General features: G+C 45.7%; 1 protein-coding gene across 5 annotated transcripts in view; it reads left to right on the plus strand.

Annotated features, from left to right (window-relative positions):
• The window catches only part of Rdga (retinal degeneration A), a 72,806-nt gene that overhangs the window by 32,620 nt on the left and 21,482 nt on the right, over nucleotides 1-18,704 (plus strand). For all 5 annotated transcript variants that reach the window (XM_076808162.1, XM_076808163.1, XM_076808165.1 and 2 more), the window contains 2 exons: nucleotides 391-3,133; nucleotides 12,306-12,447. In XM_076808162.1, coding sequence (XP_076664277.1) covers nucleotides 2,061-3,133; nucleotides 12,306-12,447 — 1,215 coding nt within the window. In that variant the 5' untranslated portion in view covers nucleotides 391-2,060. The remainder of the gene's footprint in view (nucleotides 1-390; nucleotides 3,134-12,305; nucleotides 12,448-18,704) is intronic.

Here is an 18,704-nt window from a genome sequence, read left to right on the forward strand (position 1 = left end):
CGGACGCGTGACCTTCGATTATGGTTCACGCGTCGGTGGCCGGTGCACCCGACGCTGGTTTATCAACCCTTCAAGACACACGGGAGAGCGTTGATCCGTTTCACTTCCTGGTGGGACTTTAGGGGAGGGATATACCTGTCGGACTTTAAATCGTCGTTAACAGAACGACGAGATCTCGGGACAAAGTGCCACTGTGTGTTGGTTCAGGGACTTTCGGAAGGAATCGATTGGCTCGGTCCAGTCGAATAGACTCGACAGATCTTTCAGATGTCCTTTGAATAGAGGAGCGTTTAACGCGTGTCTTTGTATCGGGGGTAGATTAACTCTCGTGCCTGGCTCGTCTAAACTCGGAGGAGGAGTTTCGATTATCAATGAGTTTGATTTGTTTAGCGTCGAGCACTGGAGATCGAGGAGGAAGTCCTCCAGCCTCAGGGACATCCTGGCGGAAACGATCGGCGTATTCTCTGGTGCCAATCTGTTCGTGGTATTTAAGGACCGAGAGGATTCGTGGTTCCACTGTTCGCCTTTGAGGGGCCTTGTGGTGAAGCGCGTCGAAGAGAATAATTGCTGCAGTGGTGGATGGTTGTCGACGATACTGGCTCTTCGTTGTCTATGAGGTGCGAGTAAAAAACCTCGGGGAAGCAATTGTTCTCCGGCGAAGGAGAACACGAAGAAGAACAACGAGGCGTGAAGACTAGTTGATTCGCCCTCGTGAATTTCGGTTCGTCGGATACAATGACGTTATTGGAGAGTATTTACAATGGTGATGTCAATGGAACAATGATTCGACGAATGTCCAGACTTTGATTGAAATATTCGTCGATTTGATTTTTAAAAAGAAAACGTACCGAACATCCTCATTGATTAATCGTGCGATGGCGGTTTTTCTGTTTTCACGTGTTTAAACGACTCGAGGGGGGAATAATAGGCTGGAATAAAGTTCGTCTCTCCGTGCGCTGTAGGTGGAGCGTTTAATTCGAGAAAGTGTGATCATTGGAAGCGGTGATGAGGAAATTCCATCGGCTGGGAAAAGGAGGTTAAATTGCAAGTGCTGACGGTCGAGGACGTCGTTTCCACGTGGCGTCGGGTGTGTGTCCCGGATCGGAATGTAATTTTAGCGAATGAGGATCCCAGCCCCATGTTGATGGGAAACCACGTAAGACCTTGTAACTCGCGTCTACACCAAGACAGGAAGATTACATGCATTAATTAATCCGTCACTCTGTAAGACCAACGTGAAGGTTAATCGTCGCGTAAATGAAGATTAATCGGCTAAAAGCAATCACGTAAACGCAAGGTGTATTAACCAGTATTAATTCTTAAGACTCGTTAGTGATTACGCGGGAAGTAGTTGTTGAACTCATAGCGAGGACATTAAATACAGTTAACCAGAAACACGCGACCAAGAAAACAGGGTAGACTATCATTCTTCGTGGGGCAGCTCGACAGTGCTTAGGAACGTCAGTGCTAACGACTCGGGAAGACGAAAGGCGGCTACTTTTAATCGTTAAGTAGTAGACAGTGTTATGAACGTGACGCGAAACTAACGCACGGATTATGCTGTAAATCAAGTCCACCTTAATTGTTGCTCTAAGCGATAACTTCTGTCGGTGCGTTGAAAGGAGCGTGTCGAGGCCAGCGTACCGAGCGAAGGGAAGAAAAAAGTTGTTAAGAAGATTTAGCGAAGGAAGCCGATATCTAAACCAGCAGGGATCTTGATAAATCAGCAGGCGTAGGAGCCGAGGTGGAACGCCGAGGTCACTTATGATGGGCTGCAGATCGGCAGCTAAGTCGAAGGTGGAGGAAGGGTGCGGTCGCGGGCAGCTCGAGGCGACCAGCTCGTCGCCGAGGTGTACCGAGGTCATCGAGCTTCCCACCGAGACGGGGATCGTTCAGAAACGAGAGGATCGCGGCACGAGCGGTGCCGGAGGAACCGACGACGAAGAAGAGGAGGAGGAGCTGGGAAAAGAGGGACCTCAGTGGACGCGGCGGTACGGCCTGTCCATCGGCGCGAGCGAGCCGAAGACACACTATCTTAGCAGATAGCTGCCAAGTTGAGGATGCAGAGGCTGCGCTCGACCTTTAAGAGGTCGCGCACCCCAACGGGAGCGGAGATGAAGTCGCAGTCGAGCCTCGAGGTGCCGAAGCAGGTCAGATCGGCCTCCTTCGACGAGATCCAGTTGGAAGCGAAACGCCACGACGACGTCAGGGACTGCAGGTCCGTGAGGACCACCTCTTCCTCGTCGTCCTCCTGTTCGCCAGCCAGGTCCCAGGAATCGATGCGCGGTAGGAGAGCATCCATGCTGAGAGTGCCGCAATTGCAAAGCGGCCAACGATCCAAGAGCTTCGACGTATGCGAGAGAGGCTACGGCTCGTCCTCCAGCCAGCAACCCCTCGGCAGCGTTCGACGCCCGGAAACGCCGACGATTCAAGTCTCTGGTTGCTACCACTGTGCCTGCGTCGAGGAGTACAAGAACCTTTACTCGAGCAGGGACGACGACGAGCCGTCGTCCAGAGAAGACGACGATGTCGACGACGTCGGCGAGGATACGTCCGACGACGAAGACTCCGAGCTGGAGCACAGGAGCGAGGGTGGCAGCCCCGAGATCAGAGTCACCCTTACAACCTTCACCGAGAAGGCAGCCGACGATCAGGAATCCACTGTCGAGCAGACGGCCGCCGCGGCGTCCCCGGAAATGGTGCCAGGAGTGGCGCACGATGAGCTAGATACCAACGACATCAGAGGCGGATTATTTCCGGAGAGGCAGCGCAGAAGGTCGGTCGCCTCGCCGAAACTCGCTCGGCAGGAGGCTCTGACCTCGTATTCCGTCGAGCTGCCGACGGAGGACGAGGAGAAGCCGGACGACGATGACTCCAGCAAGTGCAAGCTAGTCGTCAGGGACATCTTTCTCACGGTCCCGGGCCTGAAGCGGGACCGTGCCGCATCCGTGGACTCTTGCTTCAATAACAAGAACGGAAACGTGGACGCGGACGACGGGAGCGAGGACGCGGACACGCTCGCCGTCCCTCATCAGGGCATACGCTCGAAGAGCGTCGACATCGTGCTGCCCACCAAAGCGCAGACGAGGTACACGGCTCTACTGCCTGGGAACGAGGCTCGACCTCCAAGAGGGTGGGTACGTCTGGTGAAGGGAACAATTCTCCTTGTTCCGAATACTTTGAATTCTCTAAATGTTCTTCACGATCGGCCTGTCTCGCAACGGTGGAACGCGACCCGGACGAGTGCCTTTCGCGTGGAACCTGGCTTGATACGTGGGAGCCGCTGAGCATGGATAATTCATATAATATTAGTCGCAAATGATCGACTGTTTTTGTAGCGAATGGTTTCAAATATTACACTTGGAAGTCGTGTTAGGGAAATTCGTGTTTCTTAAAATCTCGGTCGTTTTTGAAGTCGCAGGGATGAAGTGTCGCTGATTGTAGGAAAGCTTCATCCTTCGATTTCGCGACACTTTGTGTAAACTGTAAGGCTTTAAAGAAGAATAAGGTAACAGAGAATAATATGTACAGTCATGAATCCTGATCCTTCGAGAATGTAATTCAAACGCTTGCGGGGATTGTGACAGTAGGAAAGCAATTCGCTGTTAACGAAATGTATGAGACGACTTGGAAATGTAATGTTTGATGCCACTCTCCTCAGAAAGACAGTTCACCATTAGCGGTTAACACTGCGCGAGTTCTCGGCGTTCATTAGCTCCCACTTTCTAAGTCCAATTCAATGTAAATGACGCTCAGCCAGCTCGTGATATTTCCTTTGTTAATATTGCTCGATTCTACTCGGTAAGCTTTCTCGCTCGTATTATTCTGCCTGGTCTATGTTTCGTTGTGCCGTTGATGTGTCTCTGTTGTTGTTGTTGTTGTTGCGTGCTGTTTACACTCCATACATATACTCAACGTCGTAGTAATTGAATACTAACTCGATAAGGTAAATGCCCCAATTTCTGCTAATGTCCCCATTTCTGCTCATTTCGCATTTTTCTTATTATTATAAGCGTCACGTTTGTACTACAGTTGCAACAAAATAATTCTAAATTACTTGAACATTTACGCGAGTGTTGCACGAGATTGGGGCTAATCAAAGTGCAGCGTAAGCAACGAAAAACTTTTCAAACGAGAGACTCATGATTCTTCGATCGTGTTTTAGCTGGTTGTGCCAAGGAACAGCGTCGCCATTGGTATTCGATAATCGGGCAGAAAATAGTTTTTGCAGTAAAAGTTCTTATTTAATAACAAATACAGATACTGTATTGTGCTCCGGATTTAGATTTTTTTTAAAACTATTTTCGTGAGCAGAAATACGGACATTTAGAGCATTGTATTTAATTACAAATTACTAACAGTTAAACATCGTGAAATATATTTCTTAAATAGCTTTTGAATTGGTTGATTCATTATTAAAGAATTAATCAATTACTCTGCAAATTTTCATCACAAACAATTTTTTTACACCTTCTTTATGATGAGTAATCTCTTAAATGAGCAGAAATTCGGACATTCACCTTACACAGAGTTTTATACAGCGCTGATACCCAAGATTTTCCCAGTGACAAGTTCTGTGTTCTATCTGAGAAAATCTACGAAACCTTCGAGGTCAAAACGATACTTCATGATTTGCATACTAATTATTTCGGCTGCAGACGTAATTAATCTTAACACGATTCAAGACATCAAGATACTAACTGAGGGAAAGTTTAATCCCTCTTCGGATTTTCAATTATTTCAGCAGGGTAGTGGCATAAAGTTTCTCTTTGAGAATCCTTTCAAACGATTAAGAATTCACTAGCCACCCCCCATGTCTAGGAAAAGCTACATTAATAAAATACGCGATAAGCCACGTTATTGTCCCTTCGACTAGCATCCTCTAAAACCAGATTAAGTCTACAAGCAACCCCTCCACTCCACTCCTCCGAAGTACGCGAACCAGTACCACGCAAATTCTGTCATCTAGCCGTCCCAATTTATTTCCCCGATAAAACGCAGCGGCAGACAATCGCCAGGTCTCGCTCATAAAACCAGGCGTGTTCTAGCGCCGTGAAAGTTCGTGCGTGGTGTCCAATCGTATTGAATTCGCTTTCAGTGCCGTCGCGTTCGCGCCCAGTCGGTTTATCGGCGTCCTCTCAGTCCTCTGTGACCCAGGGCAGCAAGCTCTCCGGCCTCTTCTATTTCGAGAAGATTAAGATGTCAATGATTCACGAGAGAAGAGTTGATTAGGAGAGCGACGCGGCTAATTGAAGCGCGCGCGCGCGCGCCCGCTCCGAGAGTTCATTGTGGCTGGGTCGGGGTGAAGTTAGTTAAACGTTAAGCTCTCTAAAACGAAAGTTCGCCGTGCTTTCTGCGAGTCGGCGGCAGCTCGGATAACGAGATTTTTAATACCTTTGTCAGCTCCAACGGTGTAAGGATGAAGCACAACCGCCTCCGATTCTGTCAACATCACTGCCATAATCACCGTCTCGTGCTCCTTTTTCCAACGAGGGAACAAGTTTTCTCTCTCGTTGCCGATAGGTTGCTCATCTCGTAGCTCATCTCCGATACTTACACCGTCGCGCAACGTAAATGCCAGCGAGTTCTAATCTAACAATTTTACAAGCCGCTGGCTATGCAAACGAACGCTTACATCCGTCGCGAAATGGCACGCGACGACGACGGCGACGCTACTCCTGTAACTACCCTCGGCCTCCGGAGAATTTCGTTTAACGATTCTGTCCCCGGGACGGCGGAAGGGAAATAAAGCGAGTTAATTATTGTCATCTTGGCCTAATCAAAGCCCCGTGCCTCGCAACTTTTATCCAGCCCGTTGATGATGTCCTAACTTGCGAGATACTTTTGCCAGATCCTTTCACCCTCCCCGGTACGGGGAATAATAGATGGCCCGTTTATATTGTTGCTCCCGTCTGGTGGAAGGACTCGTTGAAACGTACCATTACGATACGAATTCCTGACTTGGAGGGTTCTTTTTCATCGAACTCAATCGTCGATGGATTATAGAGGGTCGTTGGAGGGAGCAAGGAGGGGAAATCGATATGTTACAGAGGCTGGGCTCTTGAAACGATTTATGTTATTTCTGTGCCACCTTCGATTGCTTAGGAAAAGAAAGTCTTAACGAAATATTCACTGACCCACGATTTCACGATTTCTGTCACCTACACGTAATTCCTCGCAATCTGCGAGACTTGGCTAGAAATCTACGCCAGAGACAGACGCGATATCGATTTCGGTGTTCCCCAGCGAGTAATTTGGATCGCCTTGCATTATACTTCGCTACCTAGTAACCCGGCGATGAAAGTCAAATCACGGCTAATCTTTTCGAAACCCACTTCCCCGTTGGGACTCGTCCAGGTCTACCGCGCAGATGAAATTTCGGCCGAGCTTGGAAACTTAGCGGTCCCGTCGATTTTAATTCCGTCCAGGGTCGCGCGCCACCGAAGTTTCCGCCCCTTCTGTTCCTCGCCGAAAGTCCTCTACGAAAGGAAGCATTTCAATGTCCTGGAAGCCCGGTCCTCCGCGCTCTCGTTAAAAAGACGTAGCTTTCGATTTGTTCTTCGAGTGGACGGAAACCAAACCGGCGGATACGTATTTAGTCGCGCGAATAATTTATGTCGCTTGTGGTGCGCTAAAGCCCCCGCCGTTGGTCGCCCGTTCTCCGGGAAAACGAGCACGCTCGACTCGCGCGAATAAATTCAACGACGGCGCGCAGCTTTTTTCTTTCGCTCTCCTCTTCTCTTTACTGTATCCACTCGACTATTTCTCGAGCGATAAAAATCGCCCGTTTATTCGCGAAAATGATGGATCACCGCGGCGGGAAAGGCGACGCAATTGAAACGCCCTCGGAACCGCGGGAACTTTTCATTCGACGGGCAGAAAATGCCGTGGCAGTTTTACGCCCCCGATCGGGGCTATTTCCGGTTTGCTCCTCGGATAACGAACATTCGCAATCGAATTACGGGCCCCGGCGAAACGAGCAGCGGAGCGCGGTACGAGGCTTCGTACGGGGATCGTCGTGGGTGAAGTGGCGTATTTTCGAGAAATTACATCGAAGCGTACCGGCGATGCTTGGCTGTCGAATCGATCGCTCTCGAACCGTTCCCTATACGCTCGCGAAAGATCGCGTCCGGTGGTTCCCGCATCTTTTTTATTCAACAGATCGGCCGCTCGTACGTTTACCCAACAGTTTCCAATCAACGCGGCGTATGTATTTGCTGGCGGCTCTCGTGTTTGTCTCGGCATTTCCGCGGCGAATAAGCCTCTTACCCATTAATTCCCGTTGTTATCCGTGTTTCCTCGATCATTTCGCGCTCAGGCGAATTTTACGAAGCCCGGAATAGACGAATATTTTCGGAGTGGAGTCACCTTGCGCGCGCGGGGCAAATTTCAGTGGGAAAGCTGCTGGAAATTCCGTCATTTGCTCCTGAACACGTCGCCGTATTGCTACTGACGTGGTAAATGAATCGTCGGAATTAAAGGCAGCCTTGGGTAAAAGTATATTTCTGCCGCCTCTCTCGAAGCTGGATAACGGGACGAGATATTATGGGAACTCGGAGTCAGAGGCAAATAGGAAAGGTCGAGATATCGCCTCCCCCGAGGCGAGTCTGTTAATACGTCCAAGTTGCAATGCGATAATTTCGCTATTCTTCACCGCCGGGGAAGCGTCGCGAGGCGACGCTACGATGCCAAGGAGACCGTTTCTTTCCTCGCGGGCTAATAATGATAAACGCCCGCTTATTGCCGCCATTCATTGGCGGTCCGTTGCGACTCGTTGATTATTTATTATTCGCCGCGAGTCGCTCGGCGTCGATGCGAGAGCAATATGGCACTTCCGTCGTAGACATAAAAGGGAATGTTTGCGCCAATTTTCCCGCGCTCCAGTTTCGCATCCTACTTGATACTGTTTGCTGCGAACTGTCGATACTCTTATCCATTTTTCGCGTTATAAAAAGGCCGGGAGTGCGCTCGTAAACCAGGGCACCGAACACGTTTCATCGATAGAGTAGAAATTTCAAGCGGTCGCCGCTGCTCGTCCAATTCCACGCGTTCGATTGCTCGTTTCGAGGATTTTTTTCCTGCCGCCCGCCTGGACAGCCACGAGGCCCCCGGATCCGTTGAAAAATAGACGGGAACATGGATGATCGATGGCGAGATTTCCTTTGAAAGTCCTCGGGCGTGACACGGAGCGACGTCGATGTAAAGAAGATAGCGACGATCTATCGGCGCGGATGGCCCCCAGCTTCCTAAAGAATTAATCGGGGAGAGGATGAGTCGCGACGTTAATGTAACGGGAGACTGTGCTCCGTTCCTATTGCAGCGAAATTTTCCTCTCGTTCCAGGCGATCAAAGGGGGGTATCCGCGTCTCAGAAGTCAATTACAGATGCGATCAATAATTCGCAGGGCTTTAGCAGATTTACTCTTCATTTCGCGTGGTTCGATTAATCGGGGTGGCTCCGCGTGCATTAATTAAATGCAGATGATAATTTATCGTTGGCTCTGTCGGCTGTCCGTCGTGTATGAATATTGCAGCGTCCATCTTAAATATCGATTAACACAATGCCGATGAAGCTAATTACTTCCATGCACTTTGGCGGTGACTAAAAATTAAATACAGCGCGTGGGCGTGTTCCCTTTGTGCGATCGTTACCTTCCCACGCTAAATCATCAGTTTGTTATAGCTCTGTCTAGAGGTACGTGGAGCAGGTACAGTTAAGATAAGGTAGATATTTCAACTCAATAATATGAGAATGCCTGAAAGTTCGCATTGCACCCGAATGAACATTTTTCAATTTATGTAGCGAAGCGGTAATCGTTCTTTAACAACGAGGTCTGTTAAAAGGCTGCGTTTCGTTCCACAGTAGTTAAGAACTCGATCCACTGATCGTCTCGACGACAGATTTGAGGAACGAGGCTGATTCCAGTAGAGAGATTGCTGTGGAATCGACTTTTGAATATTGAGAGGTCTCGAAAGGGCCATAGACTGCGCGGTCCGTGGCACGGGTTATTGGCAAATTAAATTTTCAGGCTCGGCATTACGGCCGCATATCCTCGAGGGATGCTCGTGAATCATTAACGACCGCGAAGCGTTCATTATTAAGGAACTAATTCTACATAGCGTACCGCTCCGACGGTCTTCCTTTATATTTAGAATTTATCTGCGAGGACAAGCACACGTGCTCCCCCGTCTCCACTTTCAACCCCGCAGCCCTGTTTTTGGCTAGTTTCATTGTTTTCGGTGGATAATGTCTGATCAAATCGGAATCCACGCGAACAGAATTATTTGTGCTGCATGCTCCATTCGAAGATATGGTCTCGTTGTTTGATTATCGCATTGAATAATACGAATGCATAGGAGTTTACAATCGACGCTGGCATGGGAATTGTGAAAGAATTATTGGGTTGTAAACTCGGCTCTGCTCTATGCCAACTTCACATTTGATTTTCTTTATTGTCGAGTAATGAAAAAGTGACGGGCTGTCCTTCCCTCGCGAAATATATTTGTACAGTTTGATGCGGCGTATGCAATGTTTCGCGCGTAATTAATGCAATGTATATGCGCGGTGCATTAACGAGGCGATATAGCGATAATATTTACACACATCGCCGGATTGTTGTGATTTTTGACGGGCGAATTTTCATCGTTAATATGATCGAGATTCACAGAATTAGTTACTAAGAGTTTTCTAATATTTTACTACCTGCGACACGTTAATCAAAATTCCTAATGCTGTGTTTAAACCTGACGAGTGTTCGGCCGAGTGAGCCCACTGAGCCGAGCACTCGTCCAGTCTGAACGTAAATTCTAGTACTCGGCCGAGTGGCAGACCGATGACTCGGCCGAGTCACTCGTCAGGTGTATACCTATCTTAAGAATTGAGATCGATTTATCGCCACCTTTACAGCATCACGCGCATACACTTTTACTCCAGCGGTTTTAGTCGATAATTGTTGTCCACTTAATTGTGCCATTAACAGTTTCCTTGTTAATTGCAGGTATCGCAGAGGGATGCTCGCGCATATTCAACTTAATTACTTGCAAATTTGATTGCCATACTTTCCACAAATTCGATTAACCCCCTTGCAGTAACGAGTTTGATGAGCTTCGATCGTGCGTTCTTGATTCCGTGGATATTAATTTCTGAATATCGTAAAAGAGCGTTGCACATCAGGGCGGACCGGTACTGTATAGGCGAAAATTTAAATTGGAATTTTCAGTTGGTGCGGGATAGTTGTCTTTTGATTAACCAAACACAACTGTAAACAAATTTTCGAAAAATATTCATGTTTGCGGGTCCCTTTTTCTCTTGAAAATGTAAAAATTCACAATGTGAATCTTATGTTTTACATTTTTAAGAGGAAAAGGTACCTGCAGACATGAATGTATTTCCAAATTTTGTTTACAGTTTTGTTTGGTTAATCAAAAGACAACTATCCCGCACCCAGACCATCTGAAAATTCAAATTTAAATTTTCAAAATGTAAAAAGTATGATTCACATTGTGAATTTTTACATTTTTAAGAGAAAATGGAACCTGCAAACATGAATATTTTTCCAATTTTGTTTACAGTTGTGTTTGATTAATCAAAAGACAACTATCCCACACCAACTGAAAATTCAAAATTAAATTTACGCCTATATAGTATCGCTCCGCCCTATTGCACAGACAATCCCTGAATGACTGATCACAGTGTCTCGATGCATGGTTGCATTTAAATCTACTCCCCATTTCAATGAAAATGCACCAAGACGAAAGTGGTCTCCATTCTGCGCACACTTACTCTCTTCGTACTCTCCCAGAATCCCATGACTTTTGATGCTCACAGGATTCAATACAAGCCAGATATCCCCGGGCTAGGGAACTTGGCATGCAGAAGCAAGCGTCATTCCGTGTTCCGTCCTCCTGTCTCGCGTTTGACCCAGATACCCGGGTAATTTCCGCAGGCTAATTATGCAGAAAGCGGCTACAAACCTTTGCCAACGCAACCTAAAATTTTTATGTAATCGTCCAAACGGACTCGAAGTCCGTGGATGACTTTTTGCCATTAAAGTTGCATGCCGCGGCGCGCATTATGTTCCGCTCGCGTCTCGGAAATTTAAAGTGCCCTTGAATCTTTCACGAGGCTCCGGCTCCTTGGGGACTGCCGGATAGCATTAAGTCCCCTTTCGGCCGTCATATCGTCGAAAATACTGAGCCACATCCTCTTCAACTTGGACGTTTCGTTGCCCTTCCTTCGGCAACGGAGGGTCAAAGGAATCCATCATTAAAATAGAATACTAGAATAGAAACGGACGAACCTTTTAGTAACATCGATAGAAACAATGATAACCACTGTTTATGATTGCATTCAAGGAGGCGAAGGCGCGTGTACCACTACAAGCATTCGAGTAAGACAGAAACTTGGCGTCTCTGGCCAATCATACATTCACAGAAATCAATTAGTCGCTTCTAACAGAATCATAATTGTGTGCAATCAAGCATGGGCAAGTACCAACGAGGTCACAGAGCTAGTGATCGCTATTAACCCTATTCTGATCCTCGGGTCTTCACCGACCCAATCACGCTTTCATCTCAGAACTTTCCGAAATTTGGGAATGACATCAAAAAGTTGTTAGCATTTAACATTACTTACAGTAAAATGTATACTGCTTGGCACTATTTGTGCCGTATATATGATCCCCATAAAAAAACTTCAAAAAAGGAAAAAAATTGCACCAAGTACATGAAATTAAATAAATCACAGAAAATAGAAGATAATGATAATTACAAAATAAAAAGAAGATGTGAAATCAAAATGAGCTGCAAGTACATAAAGGTGCTTTCAGTCAAATACACTTGGCCTGGCGAGGCAAGGTCGAGGTGTCGATGAATAAGAATCATTTAAAAACGCAAAATAATGAAAATACAGTTTTATATTGACAAATTGTCTGAAAGCCCGCGAGAGGGAGGGTATTGATGATCTGTGAATACCTTGCCTCGCCAGGCCAAGTATTTGACTGAAAGCACCTTTATGTACTTGCAGCTCATTTTGATTTCACATCTTTTTTTTATTTTGTAATTATTATTATCTTCTATTTTTTGTGATTTATTTAATTTCATGTACTTGGTGCAATTTTTTTCCTTTTTGAAGTTTTTTTTATGTAGTATACTCGAACCACTGTCGCGACAGTTCGTTACTATTCTTGCCTGCGGGCGCATTGTACGCGTCGAAGTTGAATTCTGTTAGAGGAATTAACGTCAGGTGCAAGAACGCGTTATCGATATCGAAGTGTCACCTCGTAATCGAGTGTCTTGCGGTTTCAGAGGGAGAGAGGAGGGTGGCACGAGTGGCGGTCACCGGGAACCACGATCGACACCTGATTGGGGACCTGGTGCGCTTAATGGCGAACATCTTTGGGTGCCGACTTCGGCGTCCGGCGATTTCTGTTACGTCAACGATTGCTCGGTAAGTTTCATATCCGTTGCACAATGTTGAAAGCAGCTGTGTTTGGACGCTACAGTTGGGGAATAACTCCTCGGCTACCCGAGGTTAGTTCAATCGATAGAACAGCCGTCGGGTTGAACGAGAGATTTGGTTGTAAATTTTGGAACAGCAATCCGATCTCTCCCTGCCTACACTTCTTCGAGATTCAATTCGTTCTGACTCCCCCGCACTTTCTTTTTCTGTTATTTCGTGCCGCGCGTGGGCGGAGCTGATCTTTTCTTAGGTGTATTCAGTATTAGCTGGTGGACACTTTCTAGTATTAAACTTGGAAAGGAGAAGGTTATTGGTAAACTGAATAGTTCGATCAGTAGTAGACCGAAGTCTACTTGGAATTTTCGGTTCCGTGGGTGATGGAATAATTGGCGGGTGTTGTTAAGGGGTCATGCTCAGTCAGGAGGCCGAAAAAAAGGGTGGTCTTTGAAAATTTTTTACTCAAAAGCTATAACACATTTCTCAAAAAATCTTTTTTCCTTTTAAGGATTGCATATAGTACCGTGCATCGTATTTTTTTTATTTAAAAATATTTATGCATAACTGAGTTATTGTCTATCACTCGAAGGATCCCTAAACAAAAGGCTTCTGCGGTGACCACTGCTGCTCGAAAGTCGATCATCTAAAATAAAAAATTAACACGGTACTAGATGCAATCCTTAAAAGGAAAAAAGATTTTTTGAGAAATGTGTTGTAGCTTTTGAGTAAAAAATTTCCAAAGACCACCTTTTTTTTCGGCCTCCTGACTGAGCATGACCCCTTAAGCGTCAGGCTCAGGAAGGAGGAATCTGCGCCTAGATCTTGTTTGCAACACTCCCGCGAGTTAAACTCCTGTTGTTCGGAGGAACTAGCGTCATATTCTACAAATACGAACATTAACGTTCTAATTGGCGTTCGAGTTCTCTCCGCGATGTGGCAACCGCCGAGCAAAGTATCCAATTCATATTCCAAGTCGTTATGGGTAACGGTAGCAAGAAGGTATCAATTAGTGGATTCGTTAGAGAGATAATTACGTCTACACGCGGAGGTAACATGTCAGCTGATGCGGACTGCACTGATTTACCTCGTTTTGTCATCTTGACCTGTGCAACTTGTTCTAGAGAAAACGTTACGACGGTACAGAAGTAACCTGACGTGCAGGCAATTAATTATGATTTGCGTAAGAATTATTTGACGACCAACACCTGCCGAGAAAAACACGTAACATCGTCCTCGATGCGCAAGAATAACACAAATTTCCCAGGAACAAAAAGACATTGTTAACGATAGCAGAGCGCTCCGAATGTTTGTCAAAGTGTTTCAATTATCGCAGGGAACAACGCACGCATCCACGCGCCATGGAGGTGCATCGTTACCAAAACGGACAGCCGCCCGCCCTCTGTTAAAACTCGAAACGGAACGCTACGGCTGGCTGAAAATATTCCCAGCAATCGTTAATTCGATGGGAAATACGCGCCACTGTTTCCCAGTTATTCCTTCAGGCGCCGCTTCTTTTTATTCGCAGTCGCTCCTCCCCCTTAAGTCCCTTGAAATTGAGTTTCCTTCCGTTTAGATTGAAATGCAGTCCGACGGAAACCGCCTTCGTTTTTGCGTGTAATTACAAACAGATGTCTGGAGCCTCAATAGGAAAAATTGATTCCCCCGCGATCCGTGCTCCCGGCGGCGCGAGCAGCCGTCGCCGGGGCGGGCTTCGGTAAACGAGGCTTTACAAAGGACTTATATAGGAGCCGAATGGTGCCACCGAAACAGGAAATTAACTAGCCGGTTGAATACACTCGCGCGGAGTAACACGCTCTCATTGTCTTTCTGCCATTGTCATTTTCGCTGCTGGTTTTTGTTTAATCGCTTTTCACCTGTCTAGCCGCCAGCGGAGCGAAGGAAGACGAGAACGGCGGCGGAAGGCGAGAGTGGCGACGGAATACCGTGGAAATTCGCGCGCGCCAATAAAAGCCTTTTTGTCCGAGGCAGTGCTTTGTTGTCGGTTACAACTATCGACGCTGGCCACGCGAATCTTCCCTTCGCGTTTCGAAATTTTCATTTCGGGAACTTCGCGATTTTCGACCTTATTCTGCGATCTTTGAACGTTTGTAGCTCGCAGCAACGTTAACCGATTTCGATGAAATCTTCAGCATGTATACAACTTACTTAAATCTACAAACGGTTTTTTTTTAAATTTTCATTACGGGCTCAGAAAAAAAGTTGGAAAAACGACCTTTACTATTTTTTTTTTCTGTTCCGACCAAGTGCAGTTTTTTCAAAACGACGTAACACGTCACTTAGCAAACTAGTCCTTCTAGCTTCTCGAAAAAACCCAAGTCGTTTGGACCAATTCTAACAAAGTTATGCGATTTTAAAAAGTGTCCGAATATTAATGCGAGTCACTGTAGTTTATTAAATACACTCTAGGGAGACGAGTTCGACAGAACGCTAGGCGTATTCGTTGATCTCGTCTCGTTTAATTCCACAAGTGTTTAAAAACACATTCTGCTGCGGGTATGAATAAAACATTGCCTCTAATTTCCCCTTGCGCCCTCGTCGTTATGCAAATTAGCTCCCGATACATCTTTGGCTATCTAAACTGGAGGCTTCCGAAGGGGGTATCGGCGAAGTCGGGGATGGAAATCGAACGGAGTGAAATTGTGAGAGGCAGGAGGAACGTGGAAAACATGCGATACGCGGTATCGAGCGATCAATCATATCGAGCCGTTCGTATGAGCACACTGTGCTACTGAATAGGCACGTACAGCTGTATCGCAAGGACGATGCCACAAGTTACGCTGCACATCAAATTTTACGGCAATTGTTTCCTCGTTAGGACGATAAATGGTCGCTCATACGGTAACGAGTAAATAATTATCGCGTATAAACCGTATTCGCTGACGGCTGCAATACGTGTCCGTTCGGTTAGCTGCTGATCTGCTCGCGCACTTGCCGCTACCAGCTCTTCTTGCTCAACGTTCAGCAATAATTAACTATTTAGACACATAGAAGAACGTTCCCGAGTTCTATTCACAATTGATTTGCAAGATTCATGGAGCTATCCAATTAGGCGCAAACCTACACATTACGAATCATTTACCATAGATTCGCCGAAATTACCCTGGTTGCCAGTGCCAACCACGATCGTAATTTCTCTCATTAAACTATGTATTAGTCCGCATGAATTCCTGTTAGCGCAGATATCGAGCGATTGAATCGTAGAACGTTCCGCAGAAATAACTATTTAGGTTCAGTGTGGACGGACCCTAGGTCGGAAAAAGACCTCTCACTTTTTGTCCCCGCCTCGTTCAGAGATTCTATACAATTTCGCCAATTCCCAGTGGAACTTAACTATGTGAAAAAGGAGCGAAAAGAGCCGTAAAAACGATTTTTAATTACTTTCTCAGCACTCTGTTTTTACAGGGGACACGAGCGCGATTTACGAAGTACGCGAGCTATTTTATCACACTTTGCCTCCGCGCCCGCGCGCCGCTTCCAACTACGATTCCTTCATATTTGTTGAACTTCTAATTACTCTTTAATTCAGAAACACGAAGCCGCCCGACGTCGCCTCGTTGCCAATTATGCTCCCTGCTTCCCCGCAGTTTTTCATTTTCCTCTGCTGCCACCGTTCCTTCTCGCCAACGGATTATTAGTCTTGGAGCGTTACGATTCCCGTTATTTCCCATCAAATCGACGCGTCGCTATTTCCACGCGCAAATATTAAAATGGCATCGCGATATTTATCCGACGCGATGTTCTGTTGCTCGATGGTTACGTGGGTGCATCTTTTCAGAGAAGAATTAACAGTGGAGCTCTACTGTAAGTTAATAAAAGAAAAAACGATACAAGCGTACGTGCTTGAATTTTCGTAGAGGTGGTCGTAAAGGTAAGTACTGTACACCAAGGATTGAATAAACAGAAAACACCGCTGAAAGCACATCAGGTACTGTAAATAACATTTGATATCTCGTATCAAATGTTTGTAAAGTGGTTGAATTGCGGGCGTTCGTGCCATCCCTCGGAGCGAAGAGAACTTAATATAATCAAAGGATAATTTCAGAATGGACGCTGCGAACCCCATTCGAGATTCGTCAGGGGAGTCGTGTTCACTCCATTCCTCTGCTTTTACCTCTGCGCGGTGCTTCCTCGCGTTCTCCATTAATCCTTTACGGGTAGCATTGTAAAGAAAACAGTTTGAAGCACGCCGTATTATAGCAGGGGAACCGTATAATCGTAAAAAGCGGAAAATAAAAAACGCGAAAGAAAGTGCTTCGCAAATGCGCATCCGTGAAGAGTGTTTTTCAGTGATACGTATCTACTGTTTGGAGCACGAAAGGAAATACAGCGTCGTTCGAAATGAAATACTGCGTCTGTCAGGCAGCGATATATACTTGAGAGGGAAGGCACGAGACACTCTTGCCACGTACTAAAAATACTTTCTCGGAATATCGCTCGGCGTTGTGCATTTTTCATTAGCAAGGTTCAAAATGGTATTTTAGGGCACGTTCTTGCGCAGTGATCTATCGGTCGCTTTCCAAGTTTGTTTCTTTCGATCGAATTTTTATTCCGACAGCCCGGAGCGGTTACGAGGGCCTTCGAAATTAATCATCGGGCACAGACAGGATTATCGCTGAAAAGCACTCGTTTCACACGACCCATGGTTATTTCGCGAGACCGTTTTTTTTTTCCATTTCACCTGCTGCAATTTTTTATTTACCCTCAGAACCGCTGCGTCAAATGAAACTTCCATGTATAGGTACAACACCGTGGCCTCGATGTCGCAAAAATTGGGTCAGAGGTTTAAAAAGTTTATCCGTACATGGAGACGTGATTCAGAATCGTTCAACCATTCAAAGTAATTCATCTGTTGAACCAACCCGAGAGCGTGGCGAAGGAGTAATTTCTTTAGGAGGCAACGTAAATTATTACTTAGTCGTCTTGTATTCGAACTGAAAAAAATTAATTATGCGCATTTTTAATTGAATCCGAAGTGCATTTCTATTCGGCAGTTGAGTCGAGTGAAATAATTAATTATATGGTACGTTCCTGATTGAATTCCGGTGAGTTCTGGAGTACCTATACATATACCCTGCAGGAAATTCGCAGCTGATATTATCAAGGAGTGGATTTAATTAGAAAAACTTCTGGGGCTCATTCTCAGATCACTGTTATTAAACGATTTTATTCAGCTTCTATGTTTGTATGTTTGTTTGTATGGTTCAAATCTGGCAACTCAAATTTAACCCACTTACAACTATCCAATTGTCTTGAAACTTTGCAGGCGTGCGTAGTTTGGATGACAATACAATATTTAAAAAAAAAAATTAACCCCGATTGGGTGGAAAAATTACCCAGTCATCAATAAGTATAACCCATAACCATAAATACACAATTTATCGAGAAATGATCCGTCACGTATGTGCGAATAGTAAAGCTAAAGCTTTACAGGCGTTCGTAGTATATCGCCATCGAAATTGTAGTACCTACAAGAAAATAATTATTTTTCAGTTTTTAGTGCATTTTGAATAAAATCGTTTAACATAATTTTTTTTTATATATATTTCGTCTTTCGTATCACTTTGCACAATTCTCTCGCTTATGCAAATGATTTCACCGTCTCGTTATTCACTCTCACGGTGTTCCAGGGTGCAGGGTTGTTTAGCATTTTCCGTGTACCGCAAGGAAGCGTAACCGGCAGCACCTCATTAGCAAGGGAGAAAAATCAACCCTATCAGCTTCGCCACGCGGCAATAATGGGAATTGCCAATCTACGAAAATGCTTTCCTCGTGTATGAAAGAAAAATTATCGGTCATGCCTCGAGTATAGGATAGCGAGCATTCGAGGGCGCGGAGGGTGCGCGGTGATATGAAAAATTTCCGCGAGGGTATCTAGCCGGGTAAATATTTTCGCAGCTACTTTGCATGACTCGAAATGAGTAGTTGCTACGGGGCGTGTCGGCGACCACGAATTTTGCACATCGCTTGTGCCCTACCCATTGGAATCTTCAGGTTATTGGTTTGGGGGGAAATTGCAAACTCGCTAATTTTTGGAGCAAACTCAATTTATAACAAATTATAAAATTCTTGAAATATCAATGAGATCTTTACGCGTTCGCTAGAATTCGAATGAATACAAATCATTAGTTTCTTAGTATCTTTACGATAATTAACAAACTCTCTGATGAGTCTAGAAATCGTGATTATGCATTGTCAGAGAATAGGGAATACTTTTCTTTATGGTCTCC

This window comes from Andrena cerasifolii, chromosome 3, assembly GCF_050908995.1.
Source record: "Andrena cerasifolii isolate SP2316 chromosome 3, iyAndCera1_principal, whole genome shotgun sequence".
NCBI classification, from domain to species: domain Eukaryota; kingdom Metazoa; phylum Arthropoda; class Insecta; order Hymenoptera; family Andrenidae; genus Andrena; species Andrena cerasifolii.